Source organism: Oncorhynchus tshawytscha, linkage group LG08 (genome assembly GCF_018296145.1).
Source record: "Oncorhynchus tshawytscha isolate Ot180627B linkage group LG08, Otsh_v2.0, whole genome shotgun sequence".
NCBI lineage: Eukaryota > Metazoa > Chordata > Actinopteri > Salmoniformes > Salmonidae > Oncorhynchus > Oncorhynchus tshawytscha.
The window spans coordinates 28720830-28742337 of record NC_056436.1 but is presented as its reverse complement, the minus strand read 5'-3'; the positions used below and the strand labels follow the sequence as shown (position 1 = coordinate 28742337).

The following is a 21508-nucleotide window of genomic DNA, read 5'->3' as shown; positions in this document are numbered from 1 at the left end:
TAAGCATCTTAAATAAATGCCATAGATTCATTTAAAAAAAATTTATATACTGAACAAAACTATAAATGCAACATGCAACGATTTCAATGATTTTACTGAGTTACAGTTCATATAAGGAAATCAGTCAATTTAAATTAATTCATTAGGCCCTAATCTGTGGATTTCACATGACTAGGCAGGGGTGCAGCCATGGGTGGGCCTTGGAAGGCATCTGCCCGTCCCAGACAGGCCCACCCACTGGGAAGCCAGGCCCAGCCAATCAGAATGAGTTATTCTCCACAAAATAACTTTATAACAGACAGAAATACTCCTCAGCACCCCCCTCAACACCACTGTTATGAATTATTTTTGATAATGAATTATTTGCAATTATTTCTACACCTTGATTTTGAACATGGCAATATTCTGATCAGAAGTCATAAGAAACAGTTCAAGTGGAATGGCTTGTGGAGGAAAAAGTTTTACTGGGAGCATATGAGCAGTAAACACTTTTAGTAGATTTTCGCAGAAGGGGTGGAGTGCGGTTGTGTACGTCCCCCTGTCTTCTTACGTACAGCGGAGCGTGGAAAGCGTCAAGAGGGAGTTATATTAATGCCCGGACATACCCCGGGTGAAGCGGGTTAGCCTTGATTGCATCTGTTTTGGAAACCGGTCGTGAGCCAGGTGCCCGGTTCTGGCCGATGGCGAAGACTGCTCAAAACAAAATTGGCGTAGGTTAATCACGTGTAGTAATAGTTTGATTATGTGTTTTTAAATACAAAAGTGATTGATTTAGATCAAAATGATTTATCTCGTTTGAAAATTAGAACATATTTTATGGAAAATAAATGTTGTGTGTTTCTTAACGATGCATCATGCTGCCTTGTTGACAACATGGATGAGCGCGCAGATTACTGTTCGATTTGAGAGGGCGTCCCTCACTCACCGGTTTTGCCCGGTCACATGTCACGGGCCATAGACTGGTTTACGTTATCGAACTCTCTCAATGGTGCAGTGTCATGAAAGTGTTTGTAAACAATTCATGCAGACGGTGAGAAACGTAAGCTATTATGCCATCAAATTGCTATATAGAACTCATTATATGACACGTAACATATTGTCGTGCCATGTCAGTTGAGCTATATTCAAAAGAGCGTGGCAGACAAACTAGTTCTAGTCCAAAATGTTCAAGAGGTTCATGCTAGCTTGGTCGTGCTAACATTAGCTAGCTAACAACCCCAGACGAGAAACAAGTCGATTATGTGGGGATTTAATTTTATAGCTATCGACATACCCTGGTAAGCTTGTCATACTAGCTACATATTTGTAATCAAACTAAAATAACCTAGCAGTATTGTCAAACCATTAAAACCTATCATATTTCGCCGGATCCTTTCAGTTGACGGTATGGACAGGATTATCAAGCGAGTAACGTTAGACACCCGGTTTGCGCAAACAATGATGTGATGCTAGCTAGATATTGCCACCCATTCTTTATAGATATTAACCCGACGCTTGGAAGTCAGGGTGGTGTCACCCACATGTAGCTACCAACAGTAATGCTGTCTACTTTTCTTAGGAATGACAACAATATTGCTATGGTACTGGTACTGAAGTCTTAACTTGTTATCTAGTGTGGTGTTCAAATGTGAAGTTGAGTTTCAATCTTATGTTCCTTTTCATTGATAGGTACAGCGAACTGAAGTTGGAATTATCGCCACATCTCTCCATAGAAACCATAGAATTCTCCCTGTATGTATAGGATGTTTAAGCTGACATTTTCCTGATTTTAAATTGCCAGGATGACAAGACCGATGCTACCCATGCTTATGTTAAATATATAGTTCTCCAACATCCTTTTTCTCCATATTTGGAGCCATTTGGCAGCCACCACAATTATCAGACCAACATGCCTTGGCCATTTTCTGAGTCTATAAAGAAGAGGGCATGCAGATACCTTTTGCATCGGTATTTGGGCAATTTCCTACAAGAGAAACTGAGTTTAGATCAGCTTAGCTTAGACCTCTATCAAGGCACTGGATCCCTGGCACAAGTGCCGTTGGACAAGTGGGTAAGTTCAACCGTTGTTATGTAAACAAATAATAGCAATGGCATAATTGGATTTGTATTGACATAAATGCTTTGTGTGTACCTTTGCCTGAGTGCTATTTCTTCCCCTTCAGTCTTTGAATGAGATTTTGGAGTCAGTGGATGCCCCCTTCGAGGTAATAGAGGGCTTCATCCAGACCATCTCCCTGACCGTACCATGGGCGTCCCTGCTGCAGGAGAACTGTGCCCTCGAGGTCAAGGGACTGGAGATGGTGTTCAGACCCAGACCACGCATGGGTAAGAAGACACCTCCATTTGTTTGTTTCTTCAGCATCATTGTACTGTGGCTACCTGCTACGAGTGCGCACACAGCTAACTAGCTAACGATTCCACATCGACTACAAATTGAATAAATCATGTTGACCATGACTGTTTCTTCCTGTGTGCCCCTAGCATCAGGTTTGGAACCCATGTACTGGTCCAGCTTCATGACGAGCAGCATGCAGCTTGCCAAAGAGTGTCTGAGCCAGAGACTAACGGATGACTTGGGGGAAAGCTTTCAGCCACTAGAGGGATTGGAGAAGTTTGCAGAGACCATAGAAACAGGTGCAGTACAAAGTTACTGTACAATAAGTTAACACTTGATTGGGCCTTTTTCCCAAGGATCAATAGGGTTGATTATGATTTCTACTTTCATTTCTGTAGTTCTGAGAAGAGTCAAGGTGACTTTTTTGGACACGGTTCTCAGAATAGAACATGTTCCAGAAAACTCCAAAACAGGAATCGGTCTTGAGATGCGAATCAACAAGTAAGTTAGGTTATAACAACTACTTGCACATTCGAGTAGTGTCCAATAACTTTTACTTAGGTATTCCTGATTTTATTGAGCAGTTTACAGAGCTTTCCACTCTTTACGTGAACTCTTAAATCCTTATCTGTTTTGTGTTGTTCAGGATTGTTTATTGTGATGAGACGGGCGAGGAGAGCTCCAGTGTGAATGTGCACCAGCCCACCACATTTGCACATAAAAACCTGCAACTGGAGGGTGTCACCGTCTTCTGGGACGAGTTTTCAGAGGCGGCCAGAGCTGGCTTCAAATCCTCACCCATCCCAGCAGTGAGTCTACATCCAAATAATCGCATGTGTAGTTTTAAGCACAGATAACTGATACTCACTTGCTCTTCCCTTTTCTGCACACCCTTAGGAGACAGAGGCCAAGTTATCCCCCAGCTGGAACCCCAGAATAATCTGTGAGCCACACCCCCAGTTCACGGAGCCTGTTTCCTCTGCAACACCCTTTGAACCCATGCAGATTGGTCACCTTAGTGGCAGAATCGATCTCTCGCTTGTCCTGAAACAGAACCAAACCATGCCTGGAGCAAAGGTTGGGTCAGCATTCTCACACGATTGAAATGGCACAGCAGCTGTGAAACTTGGACACACTGAAATGCACAGAATGTCTTGGTCTTTGAAAGGGTTGTTTTGTTTTTCAGTTGGATGTTGATGGACAGATCAGTACAATGATCGTGCTGCTATCTCCACGGCAACTTCACCTACTCCTGGACATGTTTGGAGTTTTTTCAGGCTCAGGTGGGTTTAATGATTGCAATTTAATGATGATATCTTAAAAGGAGCTGCCTCAGAGGTTGTTGAGTGAAACACTATAAGCCTCTGCTTTTGTGTCCGAAGGTGGGCCGGAGTGGGGGAAGGACAAGAGGAACCGTCCCATGCAGCAGGAGGATGAGTATCGGCTCCACATGGAGTTAAACCGCTGCCTGAAGAAGGACTCAATGATGGCCGGGGAAGACCCTGACCTTTTCGAGAGCCAGACCACCAGAACTGTGTCCAGCCGAGGTTCAGATTAATTGTTACCTCCAACCACTGTTTAATAACCTGATGACTTGTATTGAGCTTTTTGGTAGTTATTATAGGCTTATATCTAAATATCATGAACAATTGTTTGATCTAGTTTCTTTCTTGTTGGAGCAGAGGATGTCTTCTTCTCCATGGCTGACATGGACATGTCTCACAGCCTGTCATCCCTCCCCCCACTGGGGGAACCGCCCACTGTGGACCTGGACCTGTCACTCAACAGTAACTACTCCCCCTCTCCAGGAGAGTCTCCCTCTGGCAATGCCACGGTACGTCTCACTAGACTTAGTAAAAGCATCTTAACCTGATCTAATGACATAGTTATTGTAACATAGTGTATTTCTTTGTTCCTTTGTCCTCTAAGAACCTCTGGGACGATTACCTTGATGTGCCTAGACAGAGGGAGAAGCAGACCCAAGAAAGCCCTTTCCTGATGCGGGACTCACCACTCCAACACAAGCTGCTGAGACAGACCTGTAAGAACCAGGATACACTGTCACTACCATTTAGAATAAACTGAGCAGGGTGTTTACAAGTCAGTAATTCACTCATTTTGTACTATGTTTCAGCCCACCCAACCAAAGCCCATGGTGATGAGTCCAGGCCGGAGCTGGTCTTCAGGCTGACACTGGGGAGCCTGGCTGTGTGTGTTCTCCACATCGACCCCTTGCCCCCACCAGATGCTGCCCCCAGCCCCCTGGCCCCCATGGCTGCTGACTTCTTCAGGGTTGTCTGCTCCGACCAGCTCCCCCCAGCAGGGTTCATCCAGTTACGCACAGCGTTTGACGATGCCTGCCCCTATGACCACCTCAGGTGAATTTATTGACATATTTTGCACTCCCCTGCCACCTTAGTAACCTGACTGACTCAATCCCATGTCATATGTGTCCTCTATCTCTCAGGTTTGTGGCTCAGGGGATGAAGGTGACATATGAGCATTGTCAGGGCTCCAGCCTGCACAGCTTCAGCACAGACGTGTCCCTGGGCCAGATGGAGCTGCTGGAGTGTCTCTTCCCCTCTGAGGCCCAAAGGGGTGTGTCCCTAAGAGGGGTCCAGTACACAGAGGTAAAGGCCCTCCCCACCAACAACATCCACCGTGTCCCAGTAATCAGATTACAACACATGCGCATAACAGATATCATAACAACATAACAGATGTTTAATTCTATTTTTGGATCTAGGCGTAGATGGCATGTGCTTGTAGAGATGTTGATGTTCTCTCGGTCTGTCCCACCTCAGCTCCTGACATTTGATACCCCTGTCACCACTGAGGCACCATCTGCCACCTGCCTCCACCTGCTCTACAAACTGTCTGAACGCAGAGGGCCGCAGGTAAGAGCAATCTTAGGGAGATTAAAAGCTGCAGTGAATGCACTGTAATTAGATTCCCAGTTCCACAACCCAACTTGCCATACTCTCAAGTAACTCCAACTTAATTCTGCATCAGTCATGCATTAATGTCAAACTGAGATTTGTGTGCATCTCAAGTTAGTATTCGGCCCACAATGTACAGTATGTAGCAAATCCTGTACAGTGCCTGATAGATTACCCCCTTACATGCTTTCTTCCAGGGTGGACAGGTGCGTCTGAGCACCATGCCCAGGAAGGCTGACTTCCAGGTGGAGCTGGGGGCGGTCCGCTCTGAGCTGGACATCAGCATCGTGGACCGCCTCAACTCTCTGCTACAGCCACAGAAACTGGTCACCACAGAGATGATGGCCTCTCACATGTACACATCCTATAATAAACACATCAGCTTGGTGAGGACCGTCTTAATACCATCTTTACACAGTCATAGCAGCGATTTTACCATGTGTTTAAGGAAGCTGCCTATTATTGCAATAACTATGAAAAAGTAAATAACCTCAAATGTTCCATCCACCCCATAGCACAAGGCCTTTACAGAGGTCTTCCTTGATGACAGCCGTACTCCAGCCAACACTCACGTGTCGATAAGAGTCAATGCTCCTGTGTTGAGGCTGGTGGTGCGCTTCCCCATCCCAGACTTGCGTTCGGACCAGGAGAGAGGCCCCTGGTTTAAGAAGTCCCTGCAGAAGGAGGTTCTGTACCTGGAGCTGGAGGACCTGGAGGTGAAGACAGAGTTCACAGGCGGCAGCTCCCCAGAGCAGACCAAGATGGAGCTCACCTTCAGAGAACTAGTCGGTATGTATGTCACCCAGCTGCTTATGGACAGGTTAGCCTCAAAACCAGAACCACTTTTGATATATATCATTTCTGTATTCATTTTTCATCCATTCGCACAGGGAAGTTCCAGGAACAGGAGGACCAGCCTGCAGCCAGGTTCCTCAGGGTCTCTCACACCATGGATGGAGACATGACCACCTCTGACAGTGGGAAGTTTGACTGGCCCAGGTACTGTACACCTGTCCCTGTAGTACTGTACTGCTTCATGTCATACCTTGTCCCTTAGATGTTGTGAAACTCTCCTTACTAACCCTCCCCTGCCCCTCCAGAGTGGTGCTGAAAGTCAACCCCACCGCTGTCCACTCCATCCTGGAGCGTGTGACTGCGGAGGAGGACGAGGGGGCTGAAGGCCACTCCCCTGAGGAGGAAGAGGAGGAGGAGGGGGGAGGTGCCCACTCACTGAAGGATGTCTGTGATTTTGGGAAGCCTGAACCCTCCCCCTTCTCCTCACGCCGGGTCATGTATGAGAATGAGGAGGTAGGAGCACATTTATTATTGAAACGCTCATTTGAACATAATTAGGACTGATTGATCAACATTTAGTTAGGACTGGTAATTAAGGCAACTTGAATGATTGACATTTCTTCCCCTCTCCTTTAGATGGTCATTCCTGGGGATGTGGCTGAAATGACAGAGTTCCAGGAGAAAACCATGAGCAATTCCCGCTTTATCCTAGAGTTGTGCTTGCCGAATGTGCAATTATCATTACCCAACAAAGCCTTTTATGAGAAACTGCATAACAGGTACTGTGAACAAAAAACTGGGGAAACTAATCAAATGTATTTTATTATTATGATCATTTTACTATGTCTATAATCAACTCCCCCTCTCTTGCAGGATAAACAATGACCTGCTGTTATGGGAGCCCAACGCTCCCTCGCCTGTGGAGACGGTGGAGAACATGCCGTATGGAGTAGGGCTGTCTGTAGCCAGCCAGCTGATCAATGCTGCACACTACACCAAGGACAGCTTCAGCCCGTTCCGCTCCACTGGCCCTGAGGGTGAGACTCTCCCTACATAGTTCAACCAACATCTGCTGGATCTCAACCTCATTCATGGTTTTCATACGCAGCTGCAAATCTGTAGTGCACTCTGTTCTGTGCATTAATATTATTGAGATGTACTAATGTACCAGGTAAAAATGTACTAAAATGTAATGGTTAAAATGTTATTCCTTCATATCAAATGAACTGCAACTTTCCCCACCCGTATGGCTGTGGTGTCCTGTGCCTGTAGAGGAGGACAGTGGATCGGAGGAGGAGACCATGCACCACTACTCCCCTGCCTCTGAGCAGTGCTTCAGATCTCGCAGGAAGAAGAAGCCCAAAGCCCAGAGCAAGACCTCCCAGAGCCTGTTCTCTGTAATCCTCACCGTCAACCACGGCCTGGTGGCTCTGCAGACCAGCGCTAAGGTAACCCCGAGTTACATTCACAATGATCTGTCATTTCTCAGTTACATTGCATTTAAACAGCTGGGTATTCTCTGAGACTGTTTGACTGACTGGTCCCCCAATTTTTATTTTCCAGCAGGAGGATAAGACTATATTGAATAACCGACATGGAGAGTTCTGGTTGGAGGTGAAGAATGGGGTCCTGTTCAGTGTGACACAGTACGAAGGCTACAAAGACAGGCACTACATCTGCTTCCACACCAGCAACATCTGTCTCTATCACCAAGGTAAGACGGGAGATGTTAAGCCTGGGCACACATTTGAGGTGGAGCTTCATAGATCCCCTCTGCAAATGAGTCAATATGCCATTGTTCATGGGGATGCCACTGTGTCTGTTACATTGTATGGGTTTATATCTCTACCTAGGTCTGGTGGAAGGAGACACCCCAGTGTCCGACATCAAGCTGCCCTGCAGGACGCGTCCTCATTGGCTGGAGCCGGCCATCTACCCCTCTGAGACTGATAGGGCGTCCCCTTCGGAGGGCATCGGCCTGGAGGACCACAGCATGCTGTCTGTCGCCGTCAAGATCTCCTCCCAGAACATGGAGCGCAATGTCAAGGTAGGTACACCCCATTTACATTTCTACTATTGGTGTTCATTAACTTGTGCCAGTGTTTCAAACACTAGTCTGTTGCTTGAGAAAGAAAAGCCATGTCATTTTTGACAGACGGGGAGATATTTGCTCACTGTTAGTATGTGTTTCCTCTGCAGGAGTTCCTGGTTGCAGTGGGAGTGAGAGGGACCACACTCCAGCACCGAGTGGTTCCCCCCAAACTGGGCTGGTATGACCAGGTAAACACAACACATGTCCATCCAAGGTGTTTGTGTATGATCTGAGGCCACAAAATTAAGCATCCCTTGGATAAAATTAACCATACTCTTGTCTGATCAGTGTTTCTTTGTTGTGTGTAACAGATTGTGGACTTCCTGAATGTGTCTGATGAGCCTGTGTTGGGTTACATCCCACCTGCCTCAGTCACCACCCTTCATCTGCACCTGTGGAGCTGCTCATTGGACTACAGGTGCTGTTAACTAGACCAGTGTTTGCCAACTCCAGTCCTCGAGTACCCCCAAAAGCACACGTTTTTGTTGTTTCCCCAGCTTAAAATACCTCATTCAACTCATTTAGGGCTTGATGATTAGTTGGCAAGTTGAGTCAGGTGTGCTTGTCCAGGTCTACAATAAAAATGTGTTCTGTTGGGGGTACTGGAGGACTGGAGTTGGGGAAATAGGGGACTACAGTGTAGATAAGTCACGTTTGTAACCTAATTCGGCTGTGTATCTGGATCAGTGGTTCCCAAACATTTTCTAGTCCCGTACCCCTTTGAACATTGAACCTCCAGTTGTGTTCTGCTCTAGCACCAGGGTCAGCGCACTCTCAAATGTTATTTTTTGCCATCATTGTAAGCCTGCCACACACACACGATACGGTACATTTATTAAACATAAGAATGAGTGTGAGTTCTTGTCACAGCCCGGCTCGTGGGAAGTGATAAAGAGCTCTTATAGGACCAGGGCACAAATAATAATAATATAATAATAATCAATAATTTTGCTCTTTATTTAACCATCTTACATATAAAACCTTATTTGTTCATCAAAAATAGTGAATAACTCACCACAGGTTAATGAGAAGGGTGTGTTTGAAAGGATGCACATAACTCTGCAATGTTGGGTTGTATTGGAGAGATCTGTGTCTTAAATCATTTTCCACAGTCTGTACCTGTATTTAGTTTTCATGCTAGTGAGGGCAGAGAATAGGTACGAAATTGCAAAGGGCATCAGTGTCTTAACAGCTTGATTTGCTAAGGCAGGAAACTCTGAGAGCTGCCCAATCCAGAAATCTGGCAGTGGCTTCTGATTAAATAACATTTTCACAGAACCGCTTGTTGCATTTTCGATGAGGCTCTCTTGTTCAGATATCGGTAAGTGGACTGGAGGTAGGGCATGAAAGGGATAACAAATCCAGTTGTTTGTGTCATCTGTTTCGGGGAAGTACCTGCGTAATGATGCACCCAGCTCACTTAGGTGCTTCGCTATATCACATTTGACATTGTCCGTAAGCTTGAGTTCATTTGCACACAAAAAATCATACACTGATGGAAAGTGTAATCCTAGATTCAGATCATTCAGATCATCCAGATAGACCAGTCGTGTGAGTAACTCGTCATCATGCAAGCAGTCAGACAAGTGAAAATGATGGTCAGTAAAGAAAACATTAAGCTCGTCTCTCAATTTAAAAGAAATGGGTCAATACTTTGCCCCTTGATAACCAGCGCGCTGTTGTAAAAGCGTTACATGGTCGCTGCCCATATCATTGCATGATGCAGAAAATACACGAGAGTTCAGGGGCCTCGCTTTAACCAAGTTAACCATTTTCACTGTAGTGTCCAAAACATCTTTCAAGCTGTCAGGCATTCCCTTGGCATCAAGAGCCTCTCGGTGGATGCTGCAGTGTACCCAAGTGGTGTCGGGAGCAACTTCTTGCATGCACGTTACCACTCCACTATGTCTCGCTGTCATGGCTTTTACGCCATCAGTACAGATACAAACACATCTTGACCACCAAAGTCCATTTGATGTCACAAATCTGTCCAGTACTTTAAAAAACAGGAGAGGATATTTTTAAAGTACTGGACAGATTTGTGACATCAAATGGACTTTGGTGGTCAAGATGTGTTTGTATCTGTACTGGTTTGCAGTGGTTTGCAGAAGAGGATGTCTTCCTTAATTGACCCCATAAATGTACACATATACCAGGAGCTGTGCCAGGCCCGCCACATTTGTTGACTCATCCAGCTGTAACGCATAGAATTCACTGGCTTGGATGCAAAGTAATAATTGTTTCAAAACATCTCCTGCCATTTCACTGATGCGTCGTGAAACAGTGTTGTTTGATGAAGGCATTGTCTAGTTTTTTTGGCCTTTTCCCCCAGCATTGTCCCAGCCATATCCGTAGCAGCAGGAAGAATGAAGTCCTCCACAATAGTATGGGGCTTGCCTGTCCTAGCCACTCTGTAGCTCACCATATAAAACGCTTTTAGACCCTTATTAATGGTATCTGTTGCTTTTATACATGTCTTACTACTTGAAAGTCATCTTTATTCTCGCTCAAAAAAACTCCTGTGGCTTATTTTTCGAATTGTCATGTTTCGTTTCTAAATGTCTACGCAAGAGTGAAGGTTTCCTGCGAGAAAGTAACGGTTAATGTGATTGGATGTTAATTGTTTGACTAGGCTAACTGTATTTGACATTGTGTTATTTTGCTGAACACAAGATGGTTTAATTTAATTTTTGGCAGTGAAACGAGGCTAGTCAGGTGAGGAAAAAAACCTCACCCAACTTTATAGCCCCGTTGGAAAATATAAATGTACTGTTTGAAATGTGAAAAAATATTTTTAATAAAAGATAAATACAAATGGGAATCACATTTTTATTTGGCGTACCCCCGACGGCATTGTGCGTACCCCATTTTGGGAATACCCGATTTGTATGATTGTATTTTAACATGGTGTATATCCTCTCTGCAGACCCCTGTACCTGCCACTCAGGTCTCTGTTGGTTGTGGAGACATTCAGCATCTCCAGCAGTGTCTCCTTAGACCACTCATCCTCCACTCTCAGGTACAGTTGCAGCAATGGACGTGTCAATGACAGGAAATCAGAAGTTGGACGTTTATGTGTTTCAGTATGTATTTTGTGTTGGTTCTAGGATCATTTTGGATGAAGCAGCGTTGTTCCTCTCTGACAAGAGCAATGCCGTCTCTGTAAATCTAATGCGAGGTGAGACAAACTCTGGTAAAATGTGTTATTCAAAGATGCTTTAACATGTTCTCTATTTAAACAGATTTGATTGAACCAGTAACCCATGTGCTTTATCTCCCAGACTATGTGCAGGTGGTAGACATGGGAACATTAGAGCTGAGGATCACTGCTGTCAAACCTGGAGTGGACGGAGAATTGGTAAGAGCTGACAACCTCTGTTGATCTATGAGAAAAGTCTTTCCAACAGCAAGATGGCACCGTTGATCCAGTCTTCTCACTGTGTCTTTTGACAGACTGAGCCCAGATTTGAGCTGCGCTGCTCCAGTGACGTCATCCACATCAGAACGTGTTCAGACTCCTGTGCTGCTCTGATGAACCTCATCCAGTATGTGGCCAGCTATGGAGACCTAGTGCCCCCTCCTGGGCCAGAGGCCAAAAGCACCTGTTCCAAGCATAGAGCCAAGGTCAGCATTTATACCCCTCAGATACATGTATGATTTATCATAGCCATTACGCTATATCAAACTGTTGCCTTGAGAGTGAAGAGCAGTGACCGGGCAGTGGAGAATTTGTTGTATCTGTAAATTGTGAGGCTTATTTATGACTCAACATAGCCATTACAGCATATCAAACTATTGCCTAGAGAGAGTAGACCAGTCTGGACTGTGTAGAAATTATACTGGTGTAAATATTGTTGTGAGGCAATGGACTACTGTCTGCTGACTTAAAATGGTGTTCATGTCCTTGTTTGTTTGGTCAGTCGGAGGCTTCAAGCCGGCCCCCTTCCCAGGCCCCTCCGCTCCCCGACGCTGAGCAGCAGATGCTGCAGGACCTGATGAGTGAGGCCATGGAAGAGACAGACAACCAGCACAGCCTGGCCTTGCAACACAACGGTGAGACTACATACAACTAAAACGACTTGACATTTACTACATGCATAGTAGTTGTCTGAGTGATTTTACGTTGTCCTTACTCTCCCCCACAGGAATTCATGAGGAGCAGAATCATGACCTCGACCAGCCTCGCTCTGACCTCTTCCTTTTCCCGGACGAGAGCGGAAATCTGCCACAGGAGCTGAGTCCCACTTACCCTACGCTCCACTCACCCCTCATCACCCCTGCCCCTATCCTGGTCCCAGAGACCGACGACTTCTGTATTCTAGAGACCCCGGGCTCCAGAGCAGACGTAAGAGCATGCATCTCATACTTACTTACTCAACATGTTGAATAACTTGTACATTTTTAGTGTCACTCCATTGCATTGGTGTGATGGGAGTGTTTGTCTCAGGATCGGGACGAGGAGCCCGTGGTGAACAAGTTAATCCCAGACTCCATTGAGATCAAAGACGACCACTTTGGCCTGCCCCTGGACAGCAGCGACTCCAGCAGGGGAGCCCTGAACTTCCCTGTCCCAGAGCTGCGCTACCTCATCAGGGAGATCTCTGTCATCTGGCACCTGTACGGGGGGAAGGACTTTGGGAGCTCCACATTCACCTCCTCTCCAGCTAGAAGTTGGGGGTGAGTGTGTGTGTGCTTTGGACTGTTCAACTGTTCTTTATTACAACAACAATACTGGGAGATGTGAACTGAGATTGTGTGAAATGTCGGGATGGCTAGAGAAAGAAACTGATGTAATGGTCAAAAGGTGCAACAGATTATCAAGTTTCCTCTGTTAATGTTTGGGTTATGTTGAAGGTGTACCCCACACAGCTCCCCCTCCCAGACCCCAGTCAGACAGGGCAGGGGTGGAGGACGGGCCGGGGGAGGGCGGGGCAGGAACCCTGACGTCCTGATGGAGATCCAGCTCAGCAAGGTAAGAGAACATGACACAACCCCCCTCTCCTGTAACTATACAACATGTTGCCTATGAGTCTGAAGCTAAAGTTTAGGACCTCTTGCTCTTTTCTCAGGTGCGGTTCCAACATGAGGTATACCCCCAGGTCCCGGTGGCCTCTGGGTCGGCGGCGGACCAGCCTGTGTCCCGGCAGGTGCTCATCGTGCAGGACCTGGAGATCAGAGACAGACTGGCCACCTCCCAGATGAACAAGTTCCTGTACCTCTACTCTAGCAAGGAGATGCCCCGCACGGCCCACTCCAACATGGTGAGGGACACTGGGCATCTAGAGTAATGTCCATGTGACTGTGGTCACATCAAAGACATGGTAGTGGATGAGGCTGAATGCGTTTTTGTTTTCTTGCAGCTGACAGTTCGGGCTCTGCACATGTGTCCAGAGACGGGTCAAGCACCCCAGGAGTGCTGTCTGAGAGTCTCACTCATGCCCCTTCGCCTCAACATCGATCAGGTGAGCCAGAGAAAAACATGCTGGTTTTATCTAGTTAATCATACATCCTTCTGAGGTTTGCAAAAGATTTAAAAAGATGGAAATTTGTAGGCTTTCACATGCTCTCATTTAACACATTTCAGTTTTAATATTGATCCCTTTGAAATGACACAGGCTTTTTATTTTCATGTAGGATGCATTGTTTTTCTTGAAAGACTTCTTTGCTAGCCTTGCTGCTGAAGTTGAGATGTTCTCTCCACCTGATCAAGAAGGTAAAATATCCTTGGCTAGAGGCTACTATTGTATGAAATATGTAGCCTATTGAATAGCATTTTCATCACTGCTTTAATTTCATGATTTGTCGCTGAGCAAAATGTTGACCCTCAATGATGCATTTGTTGGTCTGCAGCACTGTGTGTTTCAATGAAGAAGCCGTCTGCCCCAGAGGTCTCGTGCAGCTTCACTAAGAATGGAGGTGGGAGCCAGGACCCTGCCCCCATCATCTCTGTGCCTGCACAGAGCCGCTCCAGCCTCAGTCTCAACGGCCTCACCCTGCCCAGTAACAGCGACTCTGGGGAATCTGAGGTTGCCACTGCATCATCCTTCACTGACCAGCCCATCTTCTTCAGGTAGATGTCCTTACTATGTGTAGAGGTGGAGACAGGTACACTATACAGTCGTATGAAAAGGTTTGGGCACCCCTCTGAGGCTGCATAATAATTTACCCTGTCGTCACAGAAAATGATCACAGTGGCATGCCATTTATTTTCTAATAAAAGCTGAGTACTGGGGTATTGTCCTGACAAAGATTTTTAGTGTAGCAATATTAAGTTGTATGAAATTAAATCAGATGTGAAAAATAGGCTATGCAAATATGTGGGCACCCTTGTCATTCTGTTGATTTGAATACCTATAACTACTTAGCACTGATTAATTGGAACACACAATTGGTTTGGTGAGCTCATTAAGCCTTGAACTTCATAGACAAGTGCATCCAATCATGAGAAAAGGTATTTAAGGTGGCCAGTTGCAAGTTGTTGTTCTCTTTGACTCTCATCTGAAGAGTGGCAACATGGGGTCCTCAAAACAACTCTCAAATGACCTGAAAACAAAGATTGTTCAACATTATGGTTTAGAGGAAGGCTACAAAAAGCTATCGCAGAGATTTAAGCTGTCAGTTTCCACTGTGAGGAACATGGTGAGGAAATGGAAGACCACAGTCACAGTTCTTGTTAAGGCCAGAAGTGGCAGGCCAAGTAAAATATCGGAGAGGCGAAGGATGGTGAGAACGGTCAAAAACAGCCCACAGACCACCTCCAAAGACCTACAACATCATCTTGCTGCAGATGGTGTCACTGCATCGTTCAACAATTCAGCGCACTTTGCACAAGGAGAAGCTGTATGGGAGAGTGATGCGGAAGAAGCCTTTTCTGCACACACGCCACAGAGTCGCTTGAGGTATTCAAACGCAAATTTGGACAAGCAAGCTTCATTTTGGAATAAGTTGCTGTGGACTGATGAAACAAAGATTGAGTTATTTGGTCATAACAAGGGATGTTATGCATGGCGGCAAAAGAACACAGCGTTCCAAGAAAAACACTTGCTACCCACAGTAAAATTTGGTGGGGGTTCCATCATGCTGTGGGGCTGTGTGGCCAGTGCCGGTACTGGGAATCTTGTTAAAGTTGAGGGTCGCATGGATTCCACTCAATATCAGCAGATTCTTGGGAATCATGTTGAAGAATCAGTCACAAAGTTGAAGTTACGCCGGGGCTGGATATTACAACAAGACAACGACCCAAAACACTGCTCAAAATCTACCTGGGCATTTATGCAGAGGAACAAGTACAATGTTCTGGAATGGCCATCCCAGTCCCCAGACCTGAATATCATTGAGAATCTGTGGGATGATTTGAAGCGGGCTGTTCATGCTCGGCAACCATCAAACCTAACTGAATTGGAGATGTTTTGTAAGGAGGAATGGTCCAAAATACCTTCATCCAGAATCCAGACACTCATTAGAGGCTATGGGAAGCGTCTAGAGGCTGTTATTTTAGCAAAAGGAGGCTCTACTAAATATTGATGTGATTTTTCTATTGGGGTGCCCAAATTTATGCACCTGTCTAATTTTGTTTTGATGCACATTTTCTGTTAATCCAATAAACCTCATTTCACTACTGAAATATTACTGTGTCCATCAGTTATTTGATAGATCAAAATGAAATTGCTGATCCAAACGCCTAATTATTTATAAATGGAAATCATGGAAATTGTCAGGGGTGCCCAAACTTTTTCATACGACTGTATATACAAAAGTATGTGGACAGCCCTTCAAATGAGTGGATTCAGCTATTTCAGCCACATCCATTGCTGACGGGTATATAAAATCGAGCACCCAGCCATGCAATTGCCATATACAAACATTGGCAGTAGTCTGGCCTTACTGAAGAACTGTGACTTTCAATGTGGCACTGTCATAGGATGCCACCTTTCCGACAAGTTAGTTCATCAAATTTCTGCCCTGCTAGAGCTGCCCCAGTCAACTGTAATTTCTGTTATTGTGAAGTGGAAAGATCTAGGAGCAACACCGGCTCAGCGGCGAAGTGGTAGGCCACACATGCTCCCTGACCGGGACCGCAGAGTGCTGTAGCACGTATAAATCTTCTGTCTTCGGTTGCAACACTCACTACCGAGTTCCAAACTGCCTCTGGAAGCAACGTCAGCACAAGAACTGTTCGTCGGGAGCTTCATGAAATGGGTTTCCATGGATGAGCAGCAGCCACACACAAGCCTATGATCACCATGTGCAATGCCAAGCATCGGCTGGAGTGGTGTAAAGCTCGCCGCCATTGGACTCGTGGGAAATCTTAATGCTACAGCATACAATGACATTCTAGATGATTCTGTGCTTCCAACTTTGTGGCAACTGTTTGGGGAAAGCCCTTTCCTGTTTCAGCATGGCAAGGTCCAAAAAGAAATGGATAGAAGCAAGTCCCCGCAGCAATGTTCCAACATCTAGTGGAAAGCCTTCCCAGAAGAGTGGAGGCTTTTATAGCAGCAAAGGGGAGACCAATTCCATATTAATGCCCATGATTTTGGAATGAGACGAGCAGGTGTCCACATTGTGTTTGATGTTGTTAGCAAATTATGAAATATTTGTTTTAATTTGTTTGATTTCCCTCAGAGAGTTTCGGTTTACTTCTGAAGTTCCCATTCGTCTGGATTACCATGGGAAACATGTTTCAATGGAGCAGGTATGTTGTTTTAACAATCTCTTAAAAACACTGCTTACACATTCAGTTTTGTGTTCAGTGATTCCAGTGTTGACAGGCTTGACAACTGGTGTTGTCCAGTTTACATATTGTGCAATATTTTGGTTCACAAGCTCTGATGGATAAGCACATTCCTTATAAGTATAACATTTCTTACCCTCACAGTAGCACATTTTGCTCATGTTTCCTACGCTGTTCCTCTGTTACAGGGAACGTTTGCTGGTATTGTGATTGGGTTGACACAGCTTAATTGCTCCGAGTTGAAACTAAGGCGGTTATGCTACAGACAAGGGTAGGTTTAATCAGTACAGTCCCCTCATATTAGTATGATTTGTTATCATTGGACCTACAAACACTTAATTGGGTCATTCTTTATGTTAAATGATGACACACAAGCTATCTATGTATAGTATGAATAATACAGTATGCAGTAACTGTGAGGACATTATTGGTTTTCTTCCAGACTGTTGGGAGTGGATAAGCTCTTTTCCTATGCAATAAATGAGTGGCTTAACGACATCAAGAAGAACCAGCTGCCAGGACTGTTGGGTGGAGTGGGACCTATCCACTCGCTGGTACAGTTGGGTAAGTAGGACATGTGTATGTTAAACTGGTTTTGAGGCACTAATGCCTTCACCTATTAATCAGACAGCATGTTGCATGTGGTTTAATTTGCAAGGGCTTCCTTAAATGATTAACTGGATCTTTGTAAGAAGATTCTGTCTCAGCCTCTCAGCACCACACAAGATACTGTGACAAAGGTCATGCTTTTGGCCAATTGCGCCAAACAGGAAATTAGTCTGTAAGCTTTTGGATCAACATAAAAACAATAGTATTTATGCTTACACACAACAAAAATATAAACGCAACATGTAAAGTGTCTATCCCATGTTTCATGAGCTGAAATAAAAGATCCCAGGAACTTTCCGTATGCACAAAAAACTTGTTTCTTTCAAATGTTGTGTATGTTGTCTTTCAAATTTGTTTATATCCCTGTTAGTGAGCATTTCTCCTTTGCCAAGATAATCCATCCACCTGATAGGTGTGGCATAGAAGGAGAAGCTGATTAAACAGCATGATCATTACACAAGTGCACCTTGTGCGGGGGACAATAAAAGGCCACTCTTAAATGTGTAGTTTTGTTGCACAACTCAATGCCACAGATGTCTCAAGTTGAGGGAGCATTCAATTGGCATGCTGAATACAGGAATGTCCACCAGAGCTGTTGCCAGAGAATTGAATGTTCATTTCTCTACCATAAACCGCCTCTAACATCGTTTTAGAAAATTTGACAGTGCGTCCAACTGGCCTCACAACCGCAGACAATGTGTGAACAGAGTACCTCATTGGGGTGGTGGGGTTATAGTATGGGCAGGCATTTACTACGGACAACAAACACAGTTGCATTTTATCAATGGCAATTTGAATGCACGGAGATCCCGTGACTAGATCCTAAGGCCCATTGTCATGCCATTCATCCACCACAATCACCTCATGTTTCAGCAGGATAATGCACTGTCCCATGTCTCAAGGATCTGTACACAATTCCAGAGACCACAATCAACAGCCTGATCAACTCTATGCGAAGGAGATGTCACGCTGCATGATGCAAGATACTAACTGGTTCCACTCCCCTACTTTTTATAGGTATCTGTGACCAAGGGATGCCTATCTGCATTCCCAATCATGTGAAATCCATAGATTAGGGCCTAATTAATTTATTTCAATTGACTGATTTTCCTTATATGAACTTTAATACTTGAAGTGTAAAATCTTTTACATTTGCGTTTATATTTTTGTTCAGTATGTATGTTAGAGTACTTTTTTTATGTATTAATAAACTAAATTAAAGTCAGAAATCCTGTTATTTTTTTTTTTGTGTTGACCAAATAAAATGTTCTGCCTGTTCAGTCCAGGGATTTAGGGATCTGGTGTGGCTCCCGATAGAGCAGTACCGGAAGGATGGTCGGGTTGTACGGGGATTGCAGCGGGGTACTGCTTCCTTTGGCACTTCCACAGCTATGGCTGCTCTGGAGCTTACCAACCGCATGGTGCGGACTATCCAGGTATAAACACACCCTGGTCCAGATGAAATATTTCTAATGTAGGTTGTAACTGTCCGGGATCTCAACTTCTGTGTTAGCAGTTTGTCAGGCTCCATAATGGAATGCAAAACGATTTGTGCTCTTCAGGCAGCAGCAGAGACTGCCTATGACATGGTATCTCCAGGATCCGATGAGAGGGAGATGAAGAGAATAAAACGGTTCTCTCATTACCGATTTGCTCATCAGCCAGTTGACCTAAGAGAAGGAGTAGCCAACGCTTACAGTGTTGTAAAAGAGGTAAATTGCAAGATGCTAGCAATTTGCATCTCATCTGCTTGTAGTGCTGCTTAAAGTGTAACACTACAATATTGAGTACAGAATGAAGTTACTTATCAGGACTGTTATAAATCATGTTCAATGTGTGTCCCAACAGGGAATCACGGACACTGCTCTGACCATCTATGACACGGCCACACGGGAGCATGAGCAGCGTGGGATGACCGGGGCAGTGGGTGGGGTCCTTAGACAGCTCCCCCCAGCTGTGGTCAAGCCTCTCATCATGGCCACCGAGGCCACCTCCAACGTACTGGGGGGCATGAGGAACCAGATCCACCCAGACGCACGCCAGGAGGAATCCCAGAAATGGCGGCAAGGGGAGGAGTGATTGTCGACTGCTGTCCAATGACTGAAGAGATGATTGTGCGGAATCAGAGGGCGGTGTATTTTGTTTCAGAGAACACACTCCGTCTCAGCTGTTGCAAGGCCTTTTGAGTCTTACAAGCTGGAAGGAACTGGCTCTGTAGATTTACTTTTTGATGCAAAAAATTTAATCACATTTTATTTGTCACATGCTTCGTAGACAACCGGCATAGTAGACTAACAGTGAAATGCTTACTTACGGGTACTTTTCCAACAATGCCGAGTTAAAGATCAGATAAAAAATAAAATAGAAATAGTGATGCGAGGAATAAATACACAGTAAATAACGAGTAAAAATAACATACAGTGCCTTCAGAAAGTATTCAGAATCCTCAACTTTTTCCACATTTTTTACGTTACAGCCTTATTCTAAAATTGATTAAATAGTTTTTTTCCCCTTCTCAATCTACACACAATACCCCATAATGACAAAGCAGAAACAGGTTTTTAGACATTTCTGCTAATTTATTAAATAAAAAAAATTGAAATATTACATATACATAAGTATTCAGACCCTTTACTCAGTACTTTGTAGAAGCACCTTTGGCAGTGATTACAGTATTGAGTCTTGAGTATGACGCTACAAGCTTGGCACACCTGTATTTGGGGAGTTCCTCCCATTCTTCTCTGCAGATCCTCTCAAGCTCTGTCAGGTTGGATGGGGCGCATCGCTGCACAGCTATTTTCAGGTCTCCAGAGAAGTTTGATCGGGTTCAAGTCTGGGCTCTGGCTGGGCCACTCAAGGACATTTAAAGACTTGTCTAGAAGCCGCTCCTACGTTGTCTTGGCTGTGTCTGAGGTCCTGAGTGCTGTGGAGCAGGTTTTTGTAAGGATCTCTCTGTACTTTGCTCCGTTCATCTTTCCTTCGATCCTGCCTAGTCTCCCAGTCCCTGCTGCTGAAAAACATCCCCACAGCATGATGCTGCCACCCCCATGCTTCACCGTAGGGAAGGTGCCAGGTTTCCTCCAGACGTGCCGCTTGGCATTCAATCTTGGTTTCATCAGACCAGAGAATCTTGTTTCTTACGGTCTGAGAATCCTTTAGGTGCCTTTTGGTAAACTCCAAGCGGGTTGTCATGTGCCTTTTACTGAAGAGTGACTTCCATCTGGCCACTCTACCATAAAGGAAACAGGATGCAACTGAGCTCAACGTTGAGTCTCAAAGGGTCAGAATACTTTGTAAATAAGATATTTCTGTTTTACATTTTTCTAAATTTGCTCAAATCTCTAGCAACCTGTTTTCGCTTTGTCATTATGGGTTTATTGTGTGTAGATTGCTGAAGGAAAAAAAATATTTAATCCATTTTAGAATAAGGCTGTAATGTAACAAAATGTGGAAAAGGTCCAGGGGTCTGAATACTTTCCAAAGGCACTGTATAGGGAGTAGAAAATAACATGGCTATATACAGGATGGAGTATATAGCCAAAATGTAGTGGTGCTGAAAAGTCAGCTCTGGTGTAAATAAAACACAATTCATCTCGTAGACTTGTTGCAGTTTGAACTAGTGTGAATCAGCTTGTGTTAACTTCCTAGCACATTTCCCCCTGCAGTGCCTTCATGGTAATATACTGTTGTAATACCATATGTTAGATAGAGGGACTCGTAGGAGCAGTTAATGTAGAGTCATAGAGGTCACTGTCATATGTCCCTCCCTACTGTGGATCATAATTGATTACCTTTAGCTTTGAGGATAGGACTGGATCGTTTTGAATGTTGAGAATCTTTCCATAACGGTAACAGTGAGGAAAAGTAATATACCATGTCCTTAAAAGGGACAGAGATGAGGAGTGGTGTCTGGAAGCTCAGCATTTCATTGAATCTTTTTTTTTTTAACAATCGTGATAACAGCCAGTCTGTAGTTTGTCATATTCAACATGATCTTATCCTAC

The 21508-nt window shown here is 44.7% G+C and overlaps 1 protein-coding gene across 4 annotated transcripts; it reads left to right on the top strand.

The window, feature by feature from the left end:
• The first annotated feature begins 582 nt into the window (after positions 1 to 582).
• On the top strand, positions 583 to 19964 carry LOC112256710 (autophagy-related protein 2 homolog B). Of its 4 annotated transcripts, none has more exons than XM_024430146.2 (43): positions 583 to 710; positions 1669 to 2050; positions 2163 to 2325; positions 2482 to 2634; positions 2734 to 2836; positions 2982 to 3144; positions 3233 to 3412; positions 3522 to 3618; positions 3718 to 3882; positions 4018 to 4169; positions 4265 to 4376; positions 4470 to 4713; positions 4803 to 4965; positions 5140 to 5232; positions 5472 to 5660; positions 5790 to 6063; positions 6165 to 6273; positions 6375 to 6582; positions 6706 to 6848; positions 6943 to 7106; positions 7342 to 7517; positions 7633 to 7783; positions 7923 to 8116; positions 8269 to 8349; positions 8473 to 8579; positions 11088 to 11180; positions 11269 to 11339; positions 11443 to 11519; positions 11615 to 11785; positions 12082 to 12214; positions 12307 to 12506; positions 12609 to 12838; positions 13016 to 13133; positions 13231 to 13422; positions 13522 to 13623; positions 13796 to 13874; positions 14012 to 14231; positions 16787 to 16856; positions 17084 to 17166; positions 17338 to 17459; positions 18786 to 18940; positions 19067 to 19216; positions 19353 to 19964. In XM_024430146.2, exons 2-43 carry the CDS (start codon positions 1889 to 1891, stop codon positions 19581 to 19583), a joined length of 6243 nt encoding a protein of 2080 aa, XP_024285914.1. In that variant the 5' UTR covers positions 583 to 710; positions 1669 to 1888; the 3' UTR covers positions 19584 to 19964. The 4 variants fall into 4 exon arrangements, with proteins under 4 accessions (XP_024285914.1, XP_024285916.1, XP_024285915.1 ...); XM_024430148.2 differs by lacking the exon at positions 583 to 710 and adding an exon at positions 790 to 1030; XM_024430147.2 differs by lacking the exon at positions 583 to 710 and adding an exon at positions 790 to 1039.
• Positions 19965 to 21508: the final 1544 nt, after the last annotated feature.